Source organism: Malus sylvestris, chromosome 14, assembly GCF_916048215.2.
Source record: "Malus sylvestris chromosome 14, drMalSylv7.2, whole genome shotgun sequence".
Lineage (NCBI taxonomy): Eukaryota > Viridiplantae > Streptophyta > Magnoliopsida > Rosales > Rosaceae > Malus > Malus sylvestris.
The window spans coordinates 29,729,739-29,751,948 of record NC_062273.1 but is presented as its reverse complement, the minus strand read 5'-3'; the positions used below and the strand labels follow the sequence as shown (position 1 = coordinate 29,751,948).

The following is a 22,210-nucleotide window of genomic DNA, read 5'->3' as shown; positions in this document are numbered from 1 at the left end:
TTTTGTTGAAAGTGCTGCTTGAAAAAGCAATTAAACTAAGCTTTCTTTTTTTTTTGGACGAAACGCACTTTTAAGTAAGGTTGGTTTGGAAGGACAATAGGGTTTAGGGTCCGTAAGTACTAACTATTGTCCGATTTGGAATATTGTTGCTCAAGTAAAGCACTTCTAAACATGTTGAAATTTGTATTCAAACGTGCTTTCCATAAAAACATCTTGAACAGCTTATCGAAGAAGCGTCCAAACATGTGCTTCTTCGAAAAGCACTTGTCTAATTGCAAAAAGCACTTGCAATATCTTTTTCTTCCAAAAACAATCTAAAACATGCTTTTGATACATTCTACCAGACATTAGTGGGGTTCCACTAATGTTTGGTTCTCTAGAAACACTTTTACTTGTTTTAAAAGCACTTCGAAACAAGAATGTGAGATACAAAACTAGTGCAACAAACCAAAAGGTTCGCATTGCTTTGTGAATTTGTGTAGACAGACATAATTCACAAGAAACCATACAAAAGTGCATCATTTGAAACGATAGTTTACAACGATATGCTTGGACTGATAGTCTGCAAATTATTCTGAATGCTATCAAGAACTGAAATATACATTTTTTTTTCTAAAGGTCTCAAGACATTGTATGTATATATCGATGAAACTCTCGCTTTCTCAGCTTTACGCACAAAAAGCACAAGCGGAAAGCTCAAATTGTTAGTAGTGCAAAAAGTATGAACAAAAATGATGAGTTGCTGCTGGGTTGTATCTGCAAGTTAAAAAAAGTGGCAGAAATGCAACTAGAGCTAATGCATTGCTCTTGTCTATGGAGGAGTCTGGTTTTTGTACTTGACAGCAAAGGCTGCTGCTCCGTACCACGACGCTGCAGCCATCGCACCTGGGTCTGGAACTGAAGCCAGTATATCTCCAGAGATATAACTTGAACGACCAGCCTGCATAAAACACCACGGCAGAATCAGATCCCCATAAATACAAAACGGCCGAGGAGGATATGATATCATTGTAATTAGGATTCTACGGGTGAAAAAAAGAAGATAGAAACGAATTAGTCGGACACCTGTGCCTGCATGTTCTTAGTCGACTCAGCTCCATCTAATGCCGCTTCAGATGAGAGTAGAAAAGCAGTCACAGGATCATCACCAGCCTTTAACCTCTGTTTTCAAAAACAGATAAACTGTAAGTACAAAAATATGAGCCCACAAAAACAAAGCAGAAGTAACTGATAATTATCTGACCTCCTGAAGAACCGTAGATGCTGGAATAAGGGCATCTAACATTGTCCGGTAACCAGCACTAGCCCCACCATACTTACTGACTGCAGCAATGGAAGCTTCAAGCGCTTCAGCCCAATTCTTTGAGGTGACAACTGATTGGGTGCTTGCTTTCAATTGAGCGTAGGCTGCCTTACAAAATATATCATACCTGTTTCAAGAATAGAGATGTAAAAATTCATGTCAGGGTAAATGCAGGGAAACTTCAAAAATTCTGTCTAACTTTATCGAAGAAAAGGGGAAGTTGAATACAGGATCCCACTTGTGCCCCCCATAACTCTTCTGATTGATGATCCAATTTCGTTGACTGTTTCGGTTGCATCATTCAGAGGATAACTGCAATACAATAATAAATATAAGACCTTTTATTATTACTGTTGAATTGTCGAAATGCCTGTGAAAAACCATTTTAAGTTGTCTTCTATTGAAAGAAGATGATAACCACTTAAAAAGATTTTTCATAAGCATATCAATAATCGAATAAGAAAGAAAACTGAAAATCAAATGTACTTTTTCATGTCTTCCAAAACTGCTGTTGCACCTCTATACATCTGCAATCGAAAACATAAGATGTAACACGTTAAATGATTTGAGCAGGAAATGACAAGAGAATTAGGAGCCAGATTTAGCACGCATCGTATCATCAAGAAGTAAATAGAGATCAAGGCTAGGACTTACTGTTGACCCACAGTCACCATCACCTACTTTGCCATCCCAATCATTCAAATTGTCCTTAAGTTTTTTAATTGCATTTGCAGCTGCTTCAATGGCCACCTCAAGAATCTGGCCTTGTTCGTTAAGTTGTGCTGGCCGACCTAATGGCTATTGAAAGCATACAAAGTCAAACAATATGATTGTACATGCCTAACTGTACAAACAAAGGTTTGAACATACCTCATCAGACTTTGTTGAACGAGATGGAGGTAATGGAACAGGAATCTTTGCAGGTGGGTGATTGCCTGCAAGGGACAACCACTGAGTTCAACATACCAAATTTGACGAAACTTTTAGTTTTTGATAAGTAAATATGTTATTAAAGAAGTGTAGTATGTATTAACTGTATTTTAAAACAGCAGAAATATGACTTGTTCATGAAACCAATGTCACTAGACTTTCACGAAAGCAATTTCTATTCACAAAGAAATACAAACACAAGAAGATGCGTTCAAACACCATAATCAAATACCATCAACACCAACAGGCCAATATGGCGCCTTTGTTGCAGCATCCAGACGTTGCAAAATAGTTTGATCAGCCTTCATGATAGAAATAGAAAAACCTGAACAAACATAATATTAAGAATGTTTAAATTATTAATATAACTAATTAACTCTTGTCATGTGGCAGAGCCTAGAGGACAAACCTGCCATGTCAAGAGAAGTCATAAACGACCCAGTATACACTCTATCCACTGCCAATCCATGTTCCAGCTGCAACTTAGGTACTGCTTTACCAGATGCAATCATCAGTTCCATTCCCGGAGTTGCACCTAACCTGCCACAAGGGAAAAAAGCACAAGATTACAAATATTTTCTCTTGGCACAGAATAAAAATCCCCATAATTGGAATATTCATTGAACATGTAAAGTAAAATCTCCCACGTACCCGTTTACCATAAGCACCACTCTACTACCCCGAGTAATTGGAACATAATTAGTTTCCTGCAAAGATTAGTAATTAAATCTTTTACAAATTTGGAGCTTAATTCAATAGGTTGTAGGGAAAAAACACAAAATGTAACGTAGTTAAAATGCTAAGTTCATAATAAGAAAGTATCAAGCTATACTGGAGACAATATCTGCTTAAGAACATGAGAAACTATAACATCCACCGGTTGAAGATCAGCTACAGCAGCACCAGGTTCTCCATGCTGTAAAAGTAATCAAGTTTTAGTCAGTCTGTCAGAGTATTTAAAAAGTAAATATAAGTACCAGGCCATATGTGCAAAAAGCTGGAAATTACAACACAAAACAATCAAATGAGGATATGGTTGGAAGAATTTAAGCAGATAAAATGAGTTCCAATTTATGGTATGCAAACCAGAGATAAGAGCTGGTGTTTTAACATGATTAGAAAACTAGAGCTTGACCTTTTAATTTATAATCAAGGTCGCTTATAGAAAGTAACTTACAATTCCAAGACCAAGTTCCATCTTTCCTGGACCCAAACGGTCTGGTGTAACCTGACCAGGCAATGTGCAAACAGATAGTGCAACGCCCATTGTTCCAACCATTTCAGATGCTCGTCTTGCTTCTGCGGCAACATCCGCAAGTGAAAGGCCAGCAGCAGCAGCAGCTCCAGCAATCTATGTCACAGAGATCACAGATTTCAACTAACCTTTTAATCAAAATAATGGAAAATACTGATACTATTAACAGTTGGTACTATGGACCATGTTTTAATTAGGATGTGAAGACATGGGTGAAAAGGCTTCCAACCCTTCAAACACAAAACACTCCATTTCTAACATCCTTCATAATAAGCCCGCTTGCATACATGAAATGACAAATATCTAACACAAAGACAATGTTTAACTGGCTGGATACAATAGTTAATGAAAGTACTTATAAATGGAAAGTGTTGAGACAAAAAAGAAGAGAGAGGGAGAGAACCTTATGAACAAGAATGGTCCCGGCCAAACCCCTTCGACCAACTATTCCTCGAGTCGGGGGTAATGCACAATCATCTCCAACAATTACAGTCTGCACCATTAAACGGCAGTCTCATTGTTTTCATTTAATCTAACCATGCTTCAGAGGGTTTAAACTGAAAATATATAAGGAAATATGCAAATTAATGTATACCTCTACTTTATAACCTTCTGATTTTGCTTGCTCTGCAGCTAAACCAAAATTTAAACGGTCCCCAGTATAATTCTGTCAACAACCAGATAGCAATATCCATATATCAGGGATAATATATGTGAATATACAAAGAAAAGAAAGAAAAAAAAGCCACATTCCCGAAATCACTGATTTCCACCATATATGTTCACGAGGCTGGGAAGCAATTCCAGAATTTAATATGTATTAAGGTGCAATTTTCCATTTTCTATTGTTGTTATATTTTGTTTGTACTTTTTATCAGTAATGGTCTTTCAGAATGCTCCAAAACTTTTGCCATAGCTGTCATATAGCATCCCAACTATACACAGAACAACCCAACAAACAAACTTCAAAGTAGAAATTATACCGTGACAATAAGAAGACAACCCGAAGGACCAGTCACAGCTCGGATGCCCTAAAGTACAATTATATCAGATCAGAGTCGCCTCATGTAACAAAGTACATAAATCAATAGGGTGTGTTCCCTTCCAATTAAAAGCACTAAATTGCAGGAGACCATACTGCTAGAATTGAATCAACTTGTGGTGAGGCAAAAACATCCCCGCAAATAGCTGCAGTTAGCATGCCTTCTCCCACAAATCCAGATTGTGCAGGCTCATGCCCACTTCCACCTCCTGTATCATCAATTTATTTGAATCAGAAAGCCCCAATATGTTACATAGTTTACAATTCCATTAACTCCAAAATCTTTAATTGGCAGCCACTCGGTACTCGGTAGACGGATTCTAGTGATAGCTACAATCTACTTCAACTTCATCAAAGCACCTATAGATTATACTATTTGATAAGTAATACACTTCCAATTCTCTACTTCAGCAATGCACTAATTTTCTTAGGTTTTAAATAGGCAGGTTTGACACACAATGTAGTTGAAGTACCTATTGATTGGACTAGTTGATAAAGTCCACGATGCACACTGTCCGACACTAATCTAAAAAGTTTCTATCTTGAAGTGAAAACAGTGTCTCTTCTGAATTCTAATACCGTAAACAAATTGCAATGCAGGCTTCCATGGACCATAGCAATCAATAAAAATGTAAAATGCCGGGTATCGAACCTGATATAATCGCAACTTTGTCATACGTCCCACCGGAAACATCAGCACGCAACACAACCTTCACCTGCAATCCCCATATACGAAATTTCGGAACTCAAATTAATTATATTTACACATAAAGCTACGGCATCGACAAATTAACACAACGAACAGAACAGAAGGAAAAAAAAAAAAAGACCTGAGGAAAACCATCCAAGTACTGCAGCCCAGGATACGTTTCGACAAGCCCCTCGATGAACTCAACCACCACATCTGCAACCACCAATACCAAAAATCCACAACTCTCTTAGTGAAAAAAGATTCAAATTTTCTTCACATTTCATCTGATTTAACTCGGAAAGTACTCAAAAAAAATTAAAAAAAAAAGAAAATTAATCAAGCGGTAATCACAAGGAAGAGCAGAGAATGATCGGAGAAGAAAATGCAAGAGCGAGGGGGCGAACTTGCGTACCGTTAGGGTCGTTGATGAGCTTCTTGCCTTGAAAAGCCATGGCGATGAATTGAGGGAGGAGGATTAAACCCTACCTATGCATCAGTGGTTTGCATGAACAGAAGAGAGAGAGAGAGAAGAGGGGTGGTCGCTTGTCCGAGCAAGAAGTTTCGTTGCATTGTAGTTCCCATTTTGCCCTTCCTTCTACTAGAAAATTCCTATCTGCCACTCAAAGTTTTATCCACTTTAAGCATTAATTAATCTCTGAATTTCGGATCTTGTTCCACTTTATTCCGCCACTTTAGTTGTGTTGGAAGAAAAAAGTTTTAAACTTGAGAAAATTAATATCCAGCAAAAATAAACTTTAAATTTAATAGAAAAATAAAAAGTTGTCAGCATGATTTGGCAGAGTCCCGAACGGACAGAGTGAAGAGCGATGATTGGAGCGCCAATGGAGACGAAGGGGATCAATGCTAACGGAGAAAGCAAGGCCAAGCCGAGCCGCAAAGAGGTAGAATCGCACTCTTTCCCTACACTTTGAAGCAATCGCAACCGTTAATTGTACATGTTTGTTTTGGATTTCCAGATAATCGAGAAGAAGAAGGCCATGGATGCACTGTTGAGAGCAGCTTCTTCCGAAAAGGACCATCTTTCCGCTTTCCCTGCCTTTCGCCGTTACCAAGCAAACGGTACTTTTAATCTCACAGCTTATCTGTTTTGCCAGTTTTTTCACAATTCGTTTTGAAGATTTTGTTAATTTGCTGCAGTACCTCCCATTTTTCTGGGAATTGAAACGGAACCCTGTTGCGATTTCATGTTTTTTATGCTTCTGGCAACATTTCCTTTTCGGGTTTTTCGATTTTTGTATGAAAGTGGTGAGCTTGTGGTCGTCTCAGTGGTAGATGGTTAGGAAGTTTCTTGGTGATAATGCAGTCAGTCTTGCTTTGTTTCGAGTTTAAATCCCTCACGATTTTATTTGGAAGACAAAATTTCCTGTAATGCTTAATGCTATATTGGATGTTTAGGCCTGTCTGCATTGTTGGAATCAGGACGAGGGGACAAGCTTTCGTCTACCCTAAAGCATTACATTCAAAATCTTCTTAAGGTATTTGAAGTCGTCTGTCTGTTTTTTTTTCGTAGCTCCACCAAATTCTGCAAGGTCCAAAATGCTCTCATTTGATTTATTTACTCTTTGCGGGCAAAAGTAATTCAAGTTTTGGGAAATGATTAGGCAAATATGGAGGGGCTTTATGGATCTGAGTGGCTGGTGGAGGAGAAGGTGAAGCGCAGGGAGATGGTTGCACCTGAAGCACGTTATATATTTGTGCGCGAGGCTTCAAATGCAAGTGCTAGTGAAATGTTAACAATGTCGGAGCAGGAAAGGACCTCAGCTAGTTGTGAGGAGAGGGGGCCCATGGTTGGGTTTGTACATTTTCGATTTGTCATAGAGGAAGAATTGCCTGTTCTTTATGTGTATGAATTGCAACTTGAGCCTCGCGTACAAGGGAAAGGTCTGGGGAAGTTCCTAATGCAACTAATTGAGCTAATTGCTCGCAAGGTGCTGATTATGTCCCATCTCCCATTTTAAGCATGTATTTAACAGACAGCTGAATAAAAATCTAGATGGAAGGAGAATGTCTGATGGCTTGACGAAATGATTCTTAAACCAACTTATCTGCATTCCGTGTTTATTTTCATCTTGGCAATTAATCTAGCATTTTCAATCTTTGTAGAACCACATGGGCGCTGTCGTTCTAACTGTCCAAAAGTCAAACTCGGTAGCCATGAATTTATATTTAAGTAAGATGAGGTAAACTTTTTGCTTGTATATACTACTTGAAGGACTTAAAAACAATGAAACCTGTAAAAGGGTTTTTCATCCATGATGTGTCAGTTTCAGTTTTCTAGAGAGATGCTGCTGATAAAAGGAAGAGAATTATTTTTCACCTTCATGCTTACCAGCTTTTACATTTGGAAGAACTGTAGCGCCTATATACTTTTCTTTTCCATGTAGTATTAGTCATAACAGTTATTCAATAGCAGATTGATGAAGTGTATTACCAATAATTTGTGGATCCTAGGAGGGATGTTTTTAAGATGCATATGTTGTTCATTTTGATGCAACTATATTAGTAACCGCTGCATAAGGCCATGTTGATTGGCTGGTTTGCTGAAAAGCCGACAGACAAGTTTTATGTTGTTGAAAACATACAATTTGCTTCATTTTGAAGTTTAGTTCGTGATGATATCATGGTGCTTTGTTCAACAAATTTATAATGATGCTTTTTTATTTCCATTGCATCGAATGATCAGATTTCTTTTCCTTTCAACAGGTACATCATATCAACTATATCACCATCACGAGTTGATCCATTGGTAAGGGATTATTGGCAAACTATCTACAGTGGCTGAATTACGTAGTAGAATTACCATTTTGTTCACTATGTCTTCTTATGAAGTCTATTGTTTGTGCAGATAGGGATTGAGAAGAGTTATGAAATTCTTTGCAAAGCGTTCAGTAATGAGGCTAAAGCTATCTTGGAGGTATGTGTCTGTTACAACCAGATCAGAATAAGCTCCATTTGTAATTGGATACAAGCATTTTCAAAGATATCCTGTTTTAAGCAAAAATACTCTGCATTGCATCTTATTTCTATTGGCTTTTGTGTCCATTTGCAAGATGGGTTTTTTGTACTTTGTTTCGTATATACATACGCACTATCATTCATCTATTTTTCTTCTTTTTTTTTATGATTATGAATATCAGGAACCACTTGAGAAGGTTCATCTGGCTTAACATGATGTTAAACTTAGCGCTCCACCAAGGGGCAGAATCCGGCTATTGAGGTACCAGATTATAGAGTTCCAGCAGAATGCATGAACTATAATAACTTAGTTGCTGCAATATGTTCAGTATTATTACTCTTGAACTCACAGAATCACTAGCATGCTTTTCCCCCTGCCGTACAAAACCACCGCCAATCGCACAACGTAGAAAGAAACTATTGCGTTTGGTTCTTCTGATCACAGCATAGTAATTGCAATTCGTACTCGACAATTGAGGGTATTTTCCATTAGCTAAGTTTGCCGCATGGCGGTTGTGATAACTGTCAGAATACAAAGGAGTTCTTGTTCATCATATGTGTTCTTGAGAGAGAAAGAGAGATTCGAGAGAATAGCAATCTTAGAGAGAGAAATGAATTGTATCTTGTATGTATTGAATGAATGAATTGTGTTACAATAGCTATACATATATATAGACAAGGCTATCTTAGTCACTAAGTAAGTTAACAACTTTAACTACCTAGCAACCTAATCTACGTACACTTGTCAATATCTGAAACATCTAATACATCTTTACTTCCCCCCGCAATCTCATGTTTGATCGAACTAAGCATGAGATTGGAACAATGGGACTAAAACAAAGGTGCAGCAAGGCCCTTGGTGAGAATATCAGCAAATTGTTCTTTGGAAGACACATGACAAACATTCAAATCTCCTTGAATCACCCTTTCCCGGACAAAATGGTAATCTATTTCAATGTGCTTCACCCGAGAATGAAAGACGGGATTAGAAGATAAAGCAATTGCTGAAATATTGTCACAGTAGATCACTGGTGCAGTGAACACAGAAACATGCAGGTCACACAATAATTGTCGAATCCAAGCCAATTTTGCAGCTGCAATAACTAGTGCTCTATATTCTGCCTCAGTCGAAGATCTTGACATGGTGTGTTGCTTCTTAGAAGCTCAAGATATTGGACTTGAACCAAAGTATACAATATGTCTGGAAGTTGATCTGCGATCATTAGGATCACCCACCCAATCTGCATCACTGTATGCTTGCAGATGTGATTTTCCAGGTTTGAAGCTTAGAGCATAGTCTATTGTTCCACTAAGGTATCAAAGAATACGCTTGATTGCAACAACATGAAAGTCATGGGATAATGCATAAATTGACAGCATTGATTGACAGAAAAGGCTATGTCTTGCCTTGTAAAAGTCACATATTGCAAGGCCCCAACAATGCTCTTATATTGCTCTGGACTGTGATAAGAAGCGCCATCATCTTTGAGGAGTCTGTGATATGGTAAGCAAGGAGTAGGACAGGGCTTGGAATCTTGCAAATCAACTTTGTTTAACAGATCCTTGATGTATTTAGACTGAGAGACAAACAGGCCACCAGATTGATAAGTAACCTACAACCCCAGAAATTATTTCAACTGACCCCAATCTTTCATTTCAAACTCTTTGGTTAATTCCACAATAACATCATCAATCAGTATAGATGAACTGCCTGTAAGAATAATATCATCCACATAGAGTAACAACACAACCGTACCAGCAGCAATATGTTTAACAAATAATGAAGGATCTGCAAAAGATGACTTAAAACCCAAACCAGGCAAATAGCTTGTAAATTTTTCATTTCAAGCTCGGGGAGCTTGCTTCAACCCATACAATGACTTATTGAGCTTACACACATACTGAGAAGGATGAACTGCACTCTGAAATCCAGGAGGTTGAGTCATATACACTTCCTCATTTAACTCACCATGCAGAGTGCATTTTTTGACATCTAATTGGCGCAATGACCAATTGAATTGAGCTGCCAAAGCCAGAATCAACCTCACAGTGGTTGGTTTAACAACAGGGCTGAAAGTCTCACTATAATCAATACCTTCATCTTGATTATATCCTTTGGCAACCAACCGGGCTTTGTACCGAGCTATAAAACCATCAGAGTGTGTTTTGATCCGATGTACCCACTTACAGCCAACCAAATTCTTCCCAGAGGGTAGAGGAACTAGACTCCAAGTTTGTTGAGCATGAAGAGCATATATCTCTTCTTTCATAGCTGCTTGCCACTCAGGACTTTTACACGCAAATTTGTAGGAAGTAGGTTCAGTGCCTTTTGCAGATGTCTGAACAGTTGTTGTGAACACTTTTCGTTTTGAGATTCCACTTTTGGACCTAGTTTGCATGGGGTGCAAACTAACCAAGGGAATGGGAAGAACAACAGGTAGTTGTTCTATTTGAAAATACGGATCAATAGGGATTTGAGACTGTGTAAAACTCTGAGATGCTGGTTCATGGGTAGATAAATCCAAAGATTCTGAGGCATTAGAGGGAAATGTTGGCAATAACTCTATGGATCTAGGAGATAGAGAATTTGAAGACTCTGAGGCTGTAGGGGATGGAGCAAGTGAAGAAGATGGTTGAGGAGGTATGACTAGGTTTTGGGAAGTGACTAAGGGTGGTAAGGACCGTGGTATATGAACAAACACTTGTGACTGAGACAAAATGTTATGAGATTGAGTGGATGAGTGCTGAGAAGTAGAAAATGGAAAATCAAATTCATCAAATAACACATGTCTGGAAACCATGATTTTGTTTGTAAGAAGATTAAGACACAAATAACCTTTGTATTGTCCTGCATATCCTAGAAACACACACTGAGTTGTTTTGGGTTGCATCTTAGTGGTATTATAGGGTTTTAAAGAGGATAGCATGCACAACCAAAGATTTTAAGATGAGAAATTTGAGGAGGTCGACCAAAAAAACATTTATATGGTGAAAACATGTGCAAGGTTTGACAGGGCACATGCATGAAACCAATACTTAGAGGGCATGGAAGCATTTTGTAGAAGGGTGATGGCAGTTTCTAAAATATATCGATGCTTTCTTTCTGCAAGACCATTTTGCTCAGGGGTGTAAGGGCATGATTTTTTATGAACTATACCCTTATCAAGTAGGAAATGTTTAAATTGATGACTGGAGTACCCTCCATCACTTTGAAATACTTTAAGATGGGCAGAAAATTGAGTTTTCAAAAAACTGATAAAAATGAGCAAAGATATTGAACACTTCACTTTTATTAATCAATGGAAAGATCCAGGTAAACCTAGTACATTCATCCACAAATGTAACATAGTATTTGTAACCTTCAACCGAAACAGTAGATGAAGGTCCCCAAACATCACTATGTATCACCTCCAAGGGTTTTACAGTTTTATTTGCAGGGAAAACAAAAGGAAGTTTGGTAAATTTGCCCTCTAAACATGATTTACAAATAGAAGACACATGAGAAATAGGCATAGGGATATTGGAGTGTTTTAACATTGCAGATGTCACAATGTTGGAAGGATGGCCGAGCCTGTGGTGCCACAACGTTATTTTGACTTGCTGTCCAAGAAAACAGGATTGTGTGGAAGTGAATGCAGATGGTTGATATGCTTTATTGATGAGATGTTGTGGAAGAGAGAAGGGAATGGGATATAAGCCAGCTCTACACAATTCCTGGAGAAGTATTCTCCCTGTGACCTTGTCCTGGATCCAGTAAGAAAACTCATCACATATAAATCGACATTTGTTATCCTTACAAAGTCTATAAATGGATAATAAATGTTGAGATATATGAGGAACATGCATAATTTTGTGTAATTCAAAAGCATATTGAGGTGTTCTTAGTGTACTGGAGCCAATATGAGATATGTTCATACCTGAACCACTGGCTGTGGTTACGGTATCTACACCAGAGAAGGGAGTTGCAAGATTAAGGTTTGCCAAATCAGAAGTCATGTGAGATGTTGCTCCTGTATCAGCCACCCAAAACTAGTCCGAATGTGCTGATGGTTGAAAATTTGTATACATAGCAGATAGAGTAGAAGATGAAGCCCTTCCTTAGTGTGAGAAATCGGTTCGATGATAGCACTATAAGGCAGTATATCCAAATTTCCAACAAATTTGACACTGTGGCCTAGAAGATGGCTTAGGAGAGGAGGAATGTCTCTGGAAGCAATCAACAGCAACATGTCCTCGTTTGTTACAAATTTGGCATGTTGGAATATCATAACCATGGTCATGACATGTAGAAACATGTGGTTTTCCTGGACCAAGAATTCCTGCACTGGAATTGGAAAACCCAGAATTGAATCGAGGAGTTGAATTATAGTTTTTCTACCTCTTCCTCTGCCTCTGTAGTTGAAAATGTACCCTCCATTGTGATTAGAATAACCACCATTATAAGTACCAGCATTGATTGAACCATTATGACTATAGGTCTGTGATTGAGTTTGATTAGACCATTCTCCCAACATCATAGCCTTTCCTTTTCCTTTGTTCTCATTTGCCATCATTGCAGACACAAAAGATTCACTCACAGAATTATTTTCAACAACAGCTTCTTCGGCTAATAGCTGAGACCTGAAATCCTTAAGTGAAATAACATTGTCTCTCCCCCTTATAACTGTTCGGAAAATATTATACTCAGCAGGCAAGCCCTTAAGTGCCAAGATTACAATGTCATCATCTTCAAAGATTACTCCTGCAGCAGAGAGATGATCTCGTACATACTTGATCCTTTGAAGATATTGAGAGATAGAATCATAGCCTTTCTTGATATTCTGCAACTCAGTTTTCAACTGAAAAATACTTGCTTTCGTGACGGTGGAGAACCTATCCTTCAAAGTAGTCCACATATCATGAGAAGTAAGATAACCAATGATGCAAGACATGGATGTGGGAGATAGTGTAGTAATGATCAACTGCATGAGAGCACGATCATGCATTTTCCAAATCTGAAACTCCTCAGTTTCCACACCTTCAACATCTGAATCATCTTTAAACCGAGTAGGACATGGATGAGTTCCAGCAACAAAGTCAAAAATACTATGACTGAATCTGATAATTCCATACAAGATAATTTGTATCATCAAGCTTCACAGTAACAGAATTAGAGACATTCGTAATGAGATTCGTGATTTGAGACTGTACAATCTATAGTTGTGCAGCAGTCACCATATTTGCAAGAGTTTGAGAATTCGTGAAAAACGATCACAGAATTACGGTTTCAGAAAGAGAAATCGGACAAAAAATCACAAAGAATTCAACTTGGAGAAATCTTGTAAACTGCTGATATCAATGCAAACAGATCTTGTATGAAGCAATTAATCGAACACTTGGCGTGCACAATGAGACATATACGTCAATAAAGCAACTGCGCAGATACAACCTCACAGAGCTATACAACAACAAAGCCTTTTCCCACTAAGTGGGGTCGGCTATATGAATCCTAGAACGCCATTGCGCTCGGTTTTGTGTCATGTCCTCCGTTAGATCCAAGTACTCTAAGTCTTTTCTTAGAGTCTCTTCCAAAGTTTTCCTAGGTCTTCCTCTACCCCTTCGGCCCTGAACCTCTGTCCCGTAGTCACATCTTCGAACCGGAGCGTCAGTCGGCTTTCTTTGCACATGTCCAAATCACCGGAGCCGATTTTCTCTCATCTTTCCTTCAATTTCGGCTACTCCTACTTTACCTCGGATATCCTCATTCCCAATCTTATCCTTTCTCGTGTGCCCACACATCCCACGAATCATCCTCATCTCCGCTACACCCATTTTGTGTACGTGTTGATGCTTCACCACCCAACATTCTGTGCCATACAACATCGCTGGCCTTATTGCTGTCCTATAAAATTTTCCCTTGAGCTTCAGTGGCCTACGACGGTCACACAACACGCCGGATGCACTCTTTCCATCCAGCTCGTATTCTATGGTTGAGATCTCCATCTAATTCTCCGTTCTCTTGCAAGATAGATTCTAGGTAGCGAAAACGGTCGCTTTTTGTGATCTTCGCTAGATTGCTCCGGTCATTAGTGTGGATAAGTATATAAATGGATAGAGATAGGAAAGCAAACACAAGATGTACGTGGTTCACCCAGATTGGCTACGTCCACGGAATAGAAGAGTTCTCATTAATTGTGAAGGGTTTACACAAGTACATAGGTTCAAGCTCTCCTTTAGTGAGTACAAGTGAATGATTTAGTACAAATGACATTAGGAAATATTGTGGGAGAATGATCTTGTAATCACGAAACTTCTAAGTATCGGAGTGTGGTGTCGTCTTGACTTGCTTTATCTGTCTCATAGGTAGATGTGGCATCTTCTCTGGAAGTACTCTTCCTCCATCAAGGGGTGGTATCTTTAACTGGTGGAGATGCACAAGGTAATGTATCAATTTCACTTGAAGCTTACTTGTAGTTTCAGGCTTGGTCAAGCGCGATACAAACCATGTAGTAGGAGTCCTCCAAGTCGCCGAGCTAGGGGGTCTGCTGAAAGAGGTGACAGACAAGGTAAGCAATCAGAGCTCCGACTGATTGTTCACCTTCTCCCCATCTTGCAGCAGCATGAAGGATAAAGAGAAGAAAAATGAGAAGAGATGATATGAGATACTTTTGCTTTTGAAGAAGTAACTTTCCACAGGCTTATTCTTGAACTGAGCTGGAGGGTTTTCTGGTTTCCTCCAGAGTATAAGGCCGACTGAAGAATTTGAGGGTCAAAACAAGTCCATCAAATCTAGAGTACGTTCCACTCTGCTGATATGGGATACTTTTGCTTTTGACAGAGTAATGGATGTATCGGCACGTGTGCTGTTACGCTTGTCTCCACATGCTTCCTTGTATCCTTCGCACTTGCCCTATCTGTTCCTCAAGCAAATGCGGAATCTTCCCTGGAAACATAAGATGTTGAAGATGAGTACTCGAGAGCAATGCCAGGTAAGTAATCAGGTAAGGGGTTCCAGGCAGTCAGTTCCTGGCTGGAAGCTTGATTCCAAGTGCTAACTGATTGCTCTCTTTCTCCTTGTCTTGCAGGTAAAAACAAGGCCAAAAGAAAAGACAGGGAAAAAGCATGATATGGGATACTCTTGCTTTTAACCCTGATGATATGAGATATTCTTGCTCTAGTATAGCTTGTTTGCAGATGTATTATCGGGGGGAAAGAAAGCTGAATATTTCGAAAGGCTTCGTTGGGAGTGCCCTCTCAGATATGATGAAGGGTTAAGCATTTTTGCAGGTCTGCCTGTCCGTTGGGGATGGAGGTCGACATATATAGGAGTCTCCCTAACAACAAGTAGTAATGTTATTCCTTTACCCTGCTTGGTCATAGCACGGTAGTGGGAGCTGCCAGTTTCACATGTTTTTACTCTGTCAGAGCACTTTGAAAAAGTGGTCTGTGGTATCTGGCTCTCGAGATTCGGAGAACGATGCCTCTTCGATTTTGGAGAAAGCAATCATGCTGGGGGTCCGACTCTCGAGATTCGGAGAGCAGTGTCTCTTCGATTTTTGAGGAAGTAATCATGTTGGGAGTCTGGCTCTCGAGATTCGGAGGGCGGTGCGGCGGTGCCTCTTCGATTTTGGAGTAAGCAATCTTGTTGGGAGTGTTGTCTCGAATGTGAGTAAAGGTTGGGCATGTTTGCTAGTCTACCTTGCCACGAAGCTCAAAGGTTGACACACAGGGACTTTCCAATTATCCATCAATGGTACTGTTCCTTTACCCTCTCTTCGATTTTGAGAAAGTAGTCATGTTGGGAGTCTGACTCTCGAGATTCGGAGGACGGTGCCTCTTCGATTTTGGAGCAAGCAATCTTGTTGGGAGTGTTTTCTCGAATGTGAGTAAAGGTTGGGCATGTTTGCTAGTCTACCTTGCCACGAAGCACAGAGGTTGACACACAGGGACTTTCCAATTATCCAGCAGTGGTACTGTTCCTTTACCCTTGTGGGTAATAATATGGTAGCTAGACCTTCAAAATTTATGTGTCTAAACTTTGTTAGTGTTGTTTCTTTGCTATTCTTTTACCTTTCTTGGTCAGAGCGATGTAGTGGGAGCTGCAAGCATCACGTGCTCAACTTTGGCAGAGAACTTTGGCAAAGTTATATGTGGTACCCATGAGTTATTGTTGCGTGTGGGAAGTGGGTGATTGAACAGTAAGATTCATGTGCTTTCTACTTCACCAGAAGTCTTCGACAGAATGCCCATAATTTCTGCAAAGCTGAGTGTGCGTGTGACAGGTGCTGACAAGGCTGGCTCTTTAGATTCGGAGGACGGTGCCTCTTCGATTTTGGAGCAAGCAATCTTATTGGGAGTGTTTTCTCGAATATGAGTAAAGGTTGGGCATGTTTGCTAGTCTACCTTGCCACGAAGCACAGAGGTTGACACACAGGGACTTTCCAATTATCCAGCAGTGGTACTGTTCCTTTACCCTTGTGGGTAATAATATGGTAGCTAGACCTTCAAAATTTATGGGTCTAAACTTTGTTAGTGTTGTTTCTTTGCTATTCTTTTACCCTTCTTGGTCAAAGCGATGTAGTGGGAGCTGCAAGCTTCACGTGCTCAACTTTGGCAGAGAACTTTGGCAAAGTTATCTGTGGTACCCATGAGCTATTGTTGCGTGTGGGAAGTGGGTGATTGAACAGTAAGATTCATGTGTTTTCTACTTCCCCAGAAGTCTTTGACAGAATGCCCATAATTTCCGCAAAGCTGAGTGTGCGTGTGACAGGTGCTGACAAGGCTGGAAAAGTAGGTGCCTCTTCGATTTCTGAGATCGGCCCTCGTGGTCTCTGGGGAGCCCAGCTTTTGAGAAAGCGAGCGCCTCTTCGATTTCTGAGATCGGCCTTCGTGGTCTTTGAGCAGCCCAACTTTTGAGAAAGCAAACGCCTCTTCGATTTCTGAGATCAACCCTCGTGATCTCTAAGCAGCCCAACTTTTGAAAAAGCCGCTTCTTCGATTTCTGAGCAGGCGCCTCTTCGATTTTTGAAGCTCCGTCGAGTGTAGATTTTTATAGGGGCTGGCATTAAGTTCCCAAGCACACTTGAATCTCCACCAGTAGAAGCTTCATTCTTGCACTTCTAAGATCTTGATTTGTCCGACCTCTTCTCTCTTCAACACCTTTGAAAATGTCTGGCCCCTCCGACCGTCGTTTTGACTTGAACCTTGTTGAAGAGGCAGCCCCGCCTTCTCCAGACAACATATGGCGCTCATCCTTCATCTCCCCTACTGGTCCTCTTACCGTTGGGGATTCCGTGATGAAGAATGATATGACCGCTGCGGTGGTGGCCAGGAACCTTCTCACTCCCAAAGATAACAGACTACTTTCCAAACGGTCTGATGAGTTAGCTGTTAAGGATTCGCTGGCTCTCAGTGTTCAGTGTGCAGGTTCTGTGTCTAATATGGCCCAACGCCTATTTGCTAGAACCCGCCAAGTTGAATCATTGGCGGCTGAAGTGATGAGTCTCAAACAGGAGATTAGAGGGCTCAAGCATGAGAATAAACAGTTGCACCGGCTCGCACATGACTATGCTACAAACATGAAGAGGAAGCTTGACCAGATGAAGGAAACTGATGGTCAGGTTTTACTTGATCATCAGAGATTTGTGGGTTTGTTCCAAAGGCATTTATTGCCTTCGTCTTCTGGGGCTGTACCGCGTAATGAAGCTCCAAATGATCAACCTCTGATGCCTCCTCCTTCTAGGGTTCTGTCCAGTACTGAAGCTCCAAATGATCCCCCTCCGGTGCCTTCTCTTTCTGGGGCTCTACCGACTGCTGAGACTTCTCCTAAGCAACCTTTGTGAAGGCTCCCTCTTGTGTGTTTATTTTGACTCATGTATATGTACATATTTGTAGCTTATCGGGGATATCAATAAATAAGCTTTCCTTCATTTCAACGTATTGTGTTAAATACACCAAAGCCTTCTTCGCTAAGTTCTTTGAATTTTCTTTTGTTGAAGCTTTCTGAGTGGAGCATGTAGGTTGGGGTAGTGTTCCCTTAATTTCCCGAGTGAGGAAAACTTCTCGGTTGGAGACTTGGAAAATCCAAGTCACTGAGTAGGATCGGCTATATGAATCTTAGAACGCCATTGTGCTCGATCCTGTGTCATGTCCTTCGTTAGATCCAAGTACTCTAAGTCTTTTCTTAGAGTCTCTTCCAAAGTTTTCCTAGGTCTTCCTCTACCCCTTTGGCCCTGAACCTCTGTCCCAGAGTCGCATCTTCTAATCGGAGCGTCAGTAGGCCTTCTTTGCACATGTCCAAACCACCGTAACCGATTTTCTCTCATCTTTCCTTCAATTTCGGCTACTCCTACTTTACCCCGGATATCCTCATTCCTAATCTTATCCTTTCTCGTGTGCCCACACATCCAACGAAGCATCCTCATCTCCGCTACACCCATTTTGTGTACGTGTTGATGTTTCACCGCCCAACATTCTGTGCCATACAGCATCGCCGGCCTTATTGCCGTCCTATAAAATTTTCCCTTGAGCTTCAGTGGCATACGGCGGTCACACAACACGCCGGATGCACTCTTCCACTTCATCCATCCAGCTTGTATTCTATGGTTGAGATCTCCATCTAATTCTCCGTTCTTTTGCAAGATAGATCCTAGGTAACGAAAACGGTCACTCTTTGGTATTTCTTGATCTCCGATCCTCACCCCTAACTCGTTTTGGCCTCCATTTGCACTGAACTTGCACTCCATATATTCTGTCTTTGATCGGCTTAGGCGAAGACCTTTAGATTCCAACACTTCTCTCCAAAGGTTAAGCTTTGCATTTACCCATTCCTGAGTTTCATCTATCAACACTATATCGTCTGCGAAAAGCATACACCAAGGAATATCATCTTGAATATGTCCTGTTAACTCATCCATTACCAACGCAAAAAGGTAAAGACTTAAGGATGAGCCTTGATGTAATCCTACAGTTATGGGAAAGCTTTCGGTTTGTCCTTCATGAGTTCTTACGGCAGTCTTTGCTCCTTCATACATATCCTTTATAGCTTGGATATATGCTACTCGTACTCCTTTCTTCTCTAAAATCCTCCAAAGAATGTCTCTTGGGACCCTATCATACGCTTTTTCCAAATCTATAAAGACCATGTGTAAATCCTTTTTCCTATCTCTATATCTTTCCATCAATCGTCGTAAGAGATAGATTGCCTCCATGGTTGAGCGCCCTGGCATGAACCCGAATTGGTTGTCCGAAACCCGTGTCTCTTGCCTCAATCTATGCTCAATGACTCTCTCCCAGAGCTTCATTGTATGACTCATTAGCTTAATACCCATATAGTTCATGCAATTTTGTACGTCGCCCTTATTCTTGTAGATAGGCACCAAAGTGCTCGTTCGCCACTCATTTGGCATCTTCTTCGTTTTCAAAATCCTATTGAAAAGGTCAGTGAGCCATGTTATACCCGTCTCTCCCAAAAGTTTCCACACTTCGATTGGTATATCGTCTGGGCCTATTGCTTTTTTATGCTTCATCTTCTTCAAAGCTACAACCACTTCTTCCTTCCGGATTCGACGATAAAAAGAGTAGTTTCTACATTCTTCTGAGTTACTCAACTCCCCTAAAGAAGCACTCATTTCATGTCCTTCATTGAAAAGATTATGAAAATAACCTCTCCATCTGTCTTTAACCGCGTTCTCTGTAGCAAGAACCTTTCCATCTTCATCCTTGATGCACCTCACTTGGTTTAGGTCCCTTGTCTTCTTTTCCCTTGCTCTAGATAGTTTATAGATATCCAACTCTCCTTCTTTGGTATCTAGTCGTTTATACATATCGTCGTAAGCCGCTAACTTAGCATCTCTGACAGCTTTCTTCGCCTCTTGCTTCGCTTTTCTATACCTTTCACCATTTTCATCGGTCCTCTCCTTGTATAAGGCTTTACAACATTCCTTCTTTACCTTCACCTTTGTTTGTACCTCCTCATTCCACCACCAAGATTCCTTTTGGTGTGGGGCAAAACCCTTGGACTCTCCTAATACCTCTTTTGCTACTTTTCGGATACAACTAGCCATGGAATCCCACATTTGGCTAGCTTCCCCCTCTCTATCCCACACACATTGGGTGATTACCTTCTCTTTGAAAATGGCTTGTTTTTCTTCTTTTAGATTCCACCATCTAGTCCTTGGGCACTTCCAAGTCTTGTTCTTTTGTCTTACTCTTTTGATATGTACATCCATCACCAACAAGCGATGTTGATTAGCCACGCTCTCTCCTGGTATAACTTTGCAATCCTTACAAGTTATACGATCCCCTTTCCTAATTAGAAGAAAATCTATTTGTGTTTTTGACGACCCACTCTTGTAGGTGATCACATGTTCTTCTCTCTTCTTAAAGAAGGTGTTGGCTAAGAAGAGATCATATGCCATTGCAAAATCCAAGATAGCTTCCCCATCCTCGTTTCTCTCCCCAAAACCATGGTCACCATGAAAACCTCCATAGTTGCCTGTCTCTCTGCCCACGTGTCCATTTAAATCTCCTCCTATAAATAACTTCTCCGTCTGAGCAATTCCTTGTACCAAGTCTCCAAGATCTTCCCAAAATTTCTCCTTCGAACTCGTATCCAACCCTACTTGAGGTGCGTACGCACTAATCACATTGATAAGTTCTTGTCCTATTACAATCTTGATTGCCATGATTCTATCTCCTACCCTCTTGACATCTACAACATCTTGTACAAAGTGATCAGGAATGTGGAAGCAAACAAAGCAGATCAGGATCGAGAAATCGTCATAACCTGGCTCTGATACCATGTCAGAATACAAAAGGAGTTCTTGTTCATCATATGTGTTCTTGAGAGAGAAAGAGAGATTCGAGAGAATAGCAATCTTAGAGAGAGAAATGAATTGTATCTTGTATGTATTGAATGAATGAATTGTGTTACAATAGCTATACATATATATAGACAAGGCTATCTTAGTCACTAAGTAAGTTAACAACTTTAACTACCTAGCAACCTAATCTACATACACTTGTCAATATCTGAAACATCTAATACATCTTTACAATCTCATTTTATGTACAAACAACCTTATTTTGTCCCTACATGCTTCTTCATTCGCTAAGTTTACTTCTCTCTTGCATTTGCTATTAGTGTCGGTGTACATTGATATGAAAACCTGTGGCGTTCGTTTTGTTGAAACTCAAATGTTGGCTAAATACCATCAACATATGCTACTCATCTGATACTATTATTGTGGATGCAAATTTTCTCCTCTTCAATCTTGGACGATTTTGCACCTACAAAACAACTAGCACCTCCGATGCCAAAGTTAGAATTTTAGAGAGAAATAGTGTTTAGAGTGTTTTGGAATTTTTGCAAGAGATTTGGAATGAGTGTGGTAAAAATGGGTGACTATTTATAGGACCAAATTGGTCCACATCTTCAAGAAATGGCCGGCCCTTTCTTTGTGCTTTGGGATGAATTTTGTGGTTTTATTAGCCACTTTATTGGCTAATAAAATATAATAGAAATAAATGGGAAGTTACCCAATTGAATGACTAGCATTATTTGGCTAATAAAGTGGAAGAAATTTGAAAAGGTGTGGAGCAAAGAGAGGGAATGTGGCCGGTCTACTAGGTGGGATTTTAGGGTTTATTTTAGGTTTAATTAGCCAATTAATTGGCTAATTAAATATGAAAGGAAATGTTTTAGTATTTATGGTATTGATTGGCTAATTTAAAAGGGAAGGAAAGGTGGAAAAGGTAGAAAAAGGTGATGGAATAGGCTTTGAATGGGGTAGCCGGCCCTATATCATTTTTTAGGTTTGAGTGGATGTTTCAAATTGATAATTAAGGGATGATTTTAGGAGATATGGGAAGAATATATTATTTAGATAATTAATTAACTAAATAATATATTAGGGAAATTAAGTTTTGGAAATAATTACCTAAAATAAGATAATTTGGAATTGGTTACCTCTTTTGGAGCATTTTTGAATTGGTTGAGGATGATTACCCACTACTTGCGCGTAGGAATCCCGG

At 39.9% G+C, this 22,210-nt stretch overlaps 2 protein-coding genes across 8 annotated transcripts; one reads left to right on the top strand and one right to left on the bottom strand.

The window, feature by feature from the left end:
* Positions 1-492: 492 nt before the first annotated feature.
* Positions 493-5,790, bottom strand: LOC126598785 (putative 3,4-dihydroxy-2-butanone kinase). Its single transcript, XM_050265140.1, has 19 exons — positions 5,634-5,790; positions 5,361-5,434; positions 5,183-5,246; positions 4,627-4,739; positions 4,472-4,519; positions 4,084-4,155; positions 3,892-3,981; positions 3,411-3,584; positions 3,066-3,149; positions 2,885-2,940; positions 2,643-2,773; positions 2,466-2,558; positions 2,174-2,238; positions 1,958-2,101; positions 1,790-1,830; positions 1,532-1,615; positions 1,244-1,430; positions 1,066-1,161; positions 493-940 (listed from the first exon to the last, which is right to left on the bottom strand). Exons 1-19 carry the CDS (start codon positions 5,671-5,673, stop codon positions 812-814), a joined length of 1,785 nt encoding a protein of 594 aa, XP_050121097.1. The 5' UTR covers positions 5,674-5,790; the 3' UTR covers positions 493-811.
* Positions 5,791-5,870: 80 nt separating this feature from the next.
* On the top strand, positions 5,871-8,912 carry LOC126598787 (uncharacterized). 7 transcript variants are annotated; one of them, XR_007614969.1, is made up of 10 exons: positions 5,871-6,123; positions 6,199-6,301; positions 6,380-6,487; positions 6,638-6,717; positions 6,844-7,170; positions 7,346-7,412; positions 7,946-7,988; positions 8,072-8,156; positions 8,380-8,459; positions 8,550-8,912. XR_007614969.1 is itself a non-coding variant. In XM_050265144.1 (9 exons), exons 1-9 carry the CDS (start codon positions 6,049-6,051, stop codon positions 8,407-8,409), a joined length of 918 nt encoding a protein of 305 aa, XP_050121101.1. In that variant the 5' UTR covers positions 5,873-6,048; the 3' UTR covers positions 8,410-8,912. The 7 variants fall into 7 exon arrangements, 4 of the variants coding, with proteins under 4 accessions (XP_050121101.1, XP_050121102.1, XP_050121103.1 ...); XR_007614970.1 differs by lacking the exon at positions 8,550-8,912 and having other exon boundaries at positions 5,873-6,123; positions 7,346-7,422; XM_050265144.1 differs by having other exon boundaries at positions 5,873-6,123; positions 8,380-8,912.
* Positions 8,913-22,210: the final 13,298 nt, after the last annotated feature.

Bases quoted from the DNA above. Each gene is read 5' to 3' on its own strand.
- LOC126598785 (XM_050265140.1), bottom strand. From the start codon at position 5,673: ATGGCTTTTCAAGGCAAGAAGCTCATCAACGACCCTAACG. The intron at 2,102-2,173 runs GTATGTTCAAAC...TGCTTTCAATAG, and splicing joins GTTCAACAAAGTCTGATGAG to CCATTAGGTCGGCCAGCACA. The intron at 1,616-1,789 runs GTACATTTGATT...ATTGTATTGCAG, and splicing joins GTTTTGGAAGACATGAAAAA to TTATCCTCTGAATGATGCAA.
- LOC126598787 (XM_050265144.1), top strand. From the start codon at position 6,049: ATGATTGGAGCGCCAATGGAGACGAAGGGGATCAATGCTAACGGAGAA. The intron at 6,718-6,843 runs GTATTTGAAGTC...GGAAATGATTAG, and splicing joins ACATTCAAAATCTTCTTAAG to GCAAATATGGAGGGGCTTTA. The intron at 7,413-7,945 runs GTAAGATGAGGT...TCCTTTCAACAG, and splicing joins AGCCATGAATTTATATTTAA to GTACATCATATCAACTATAT.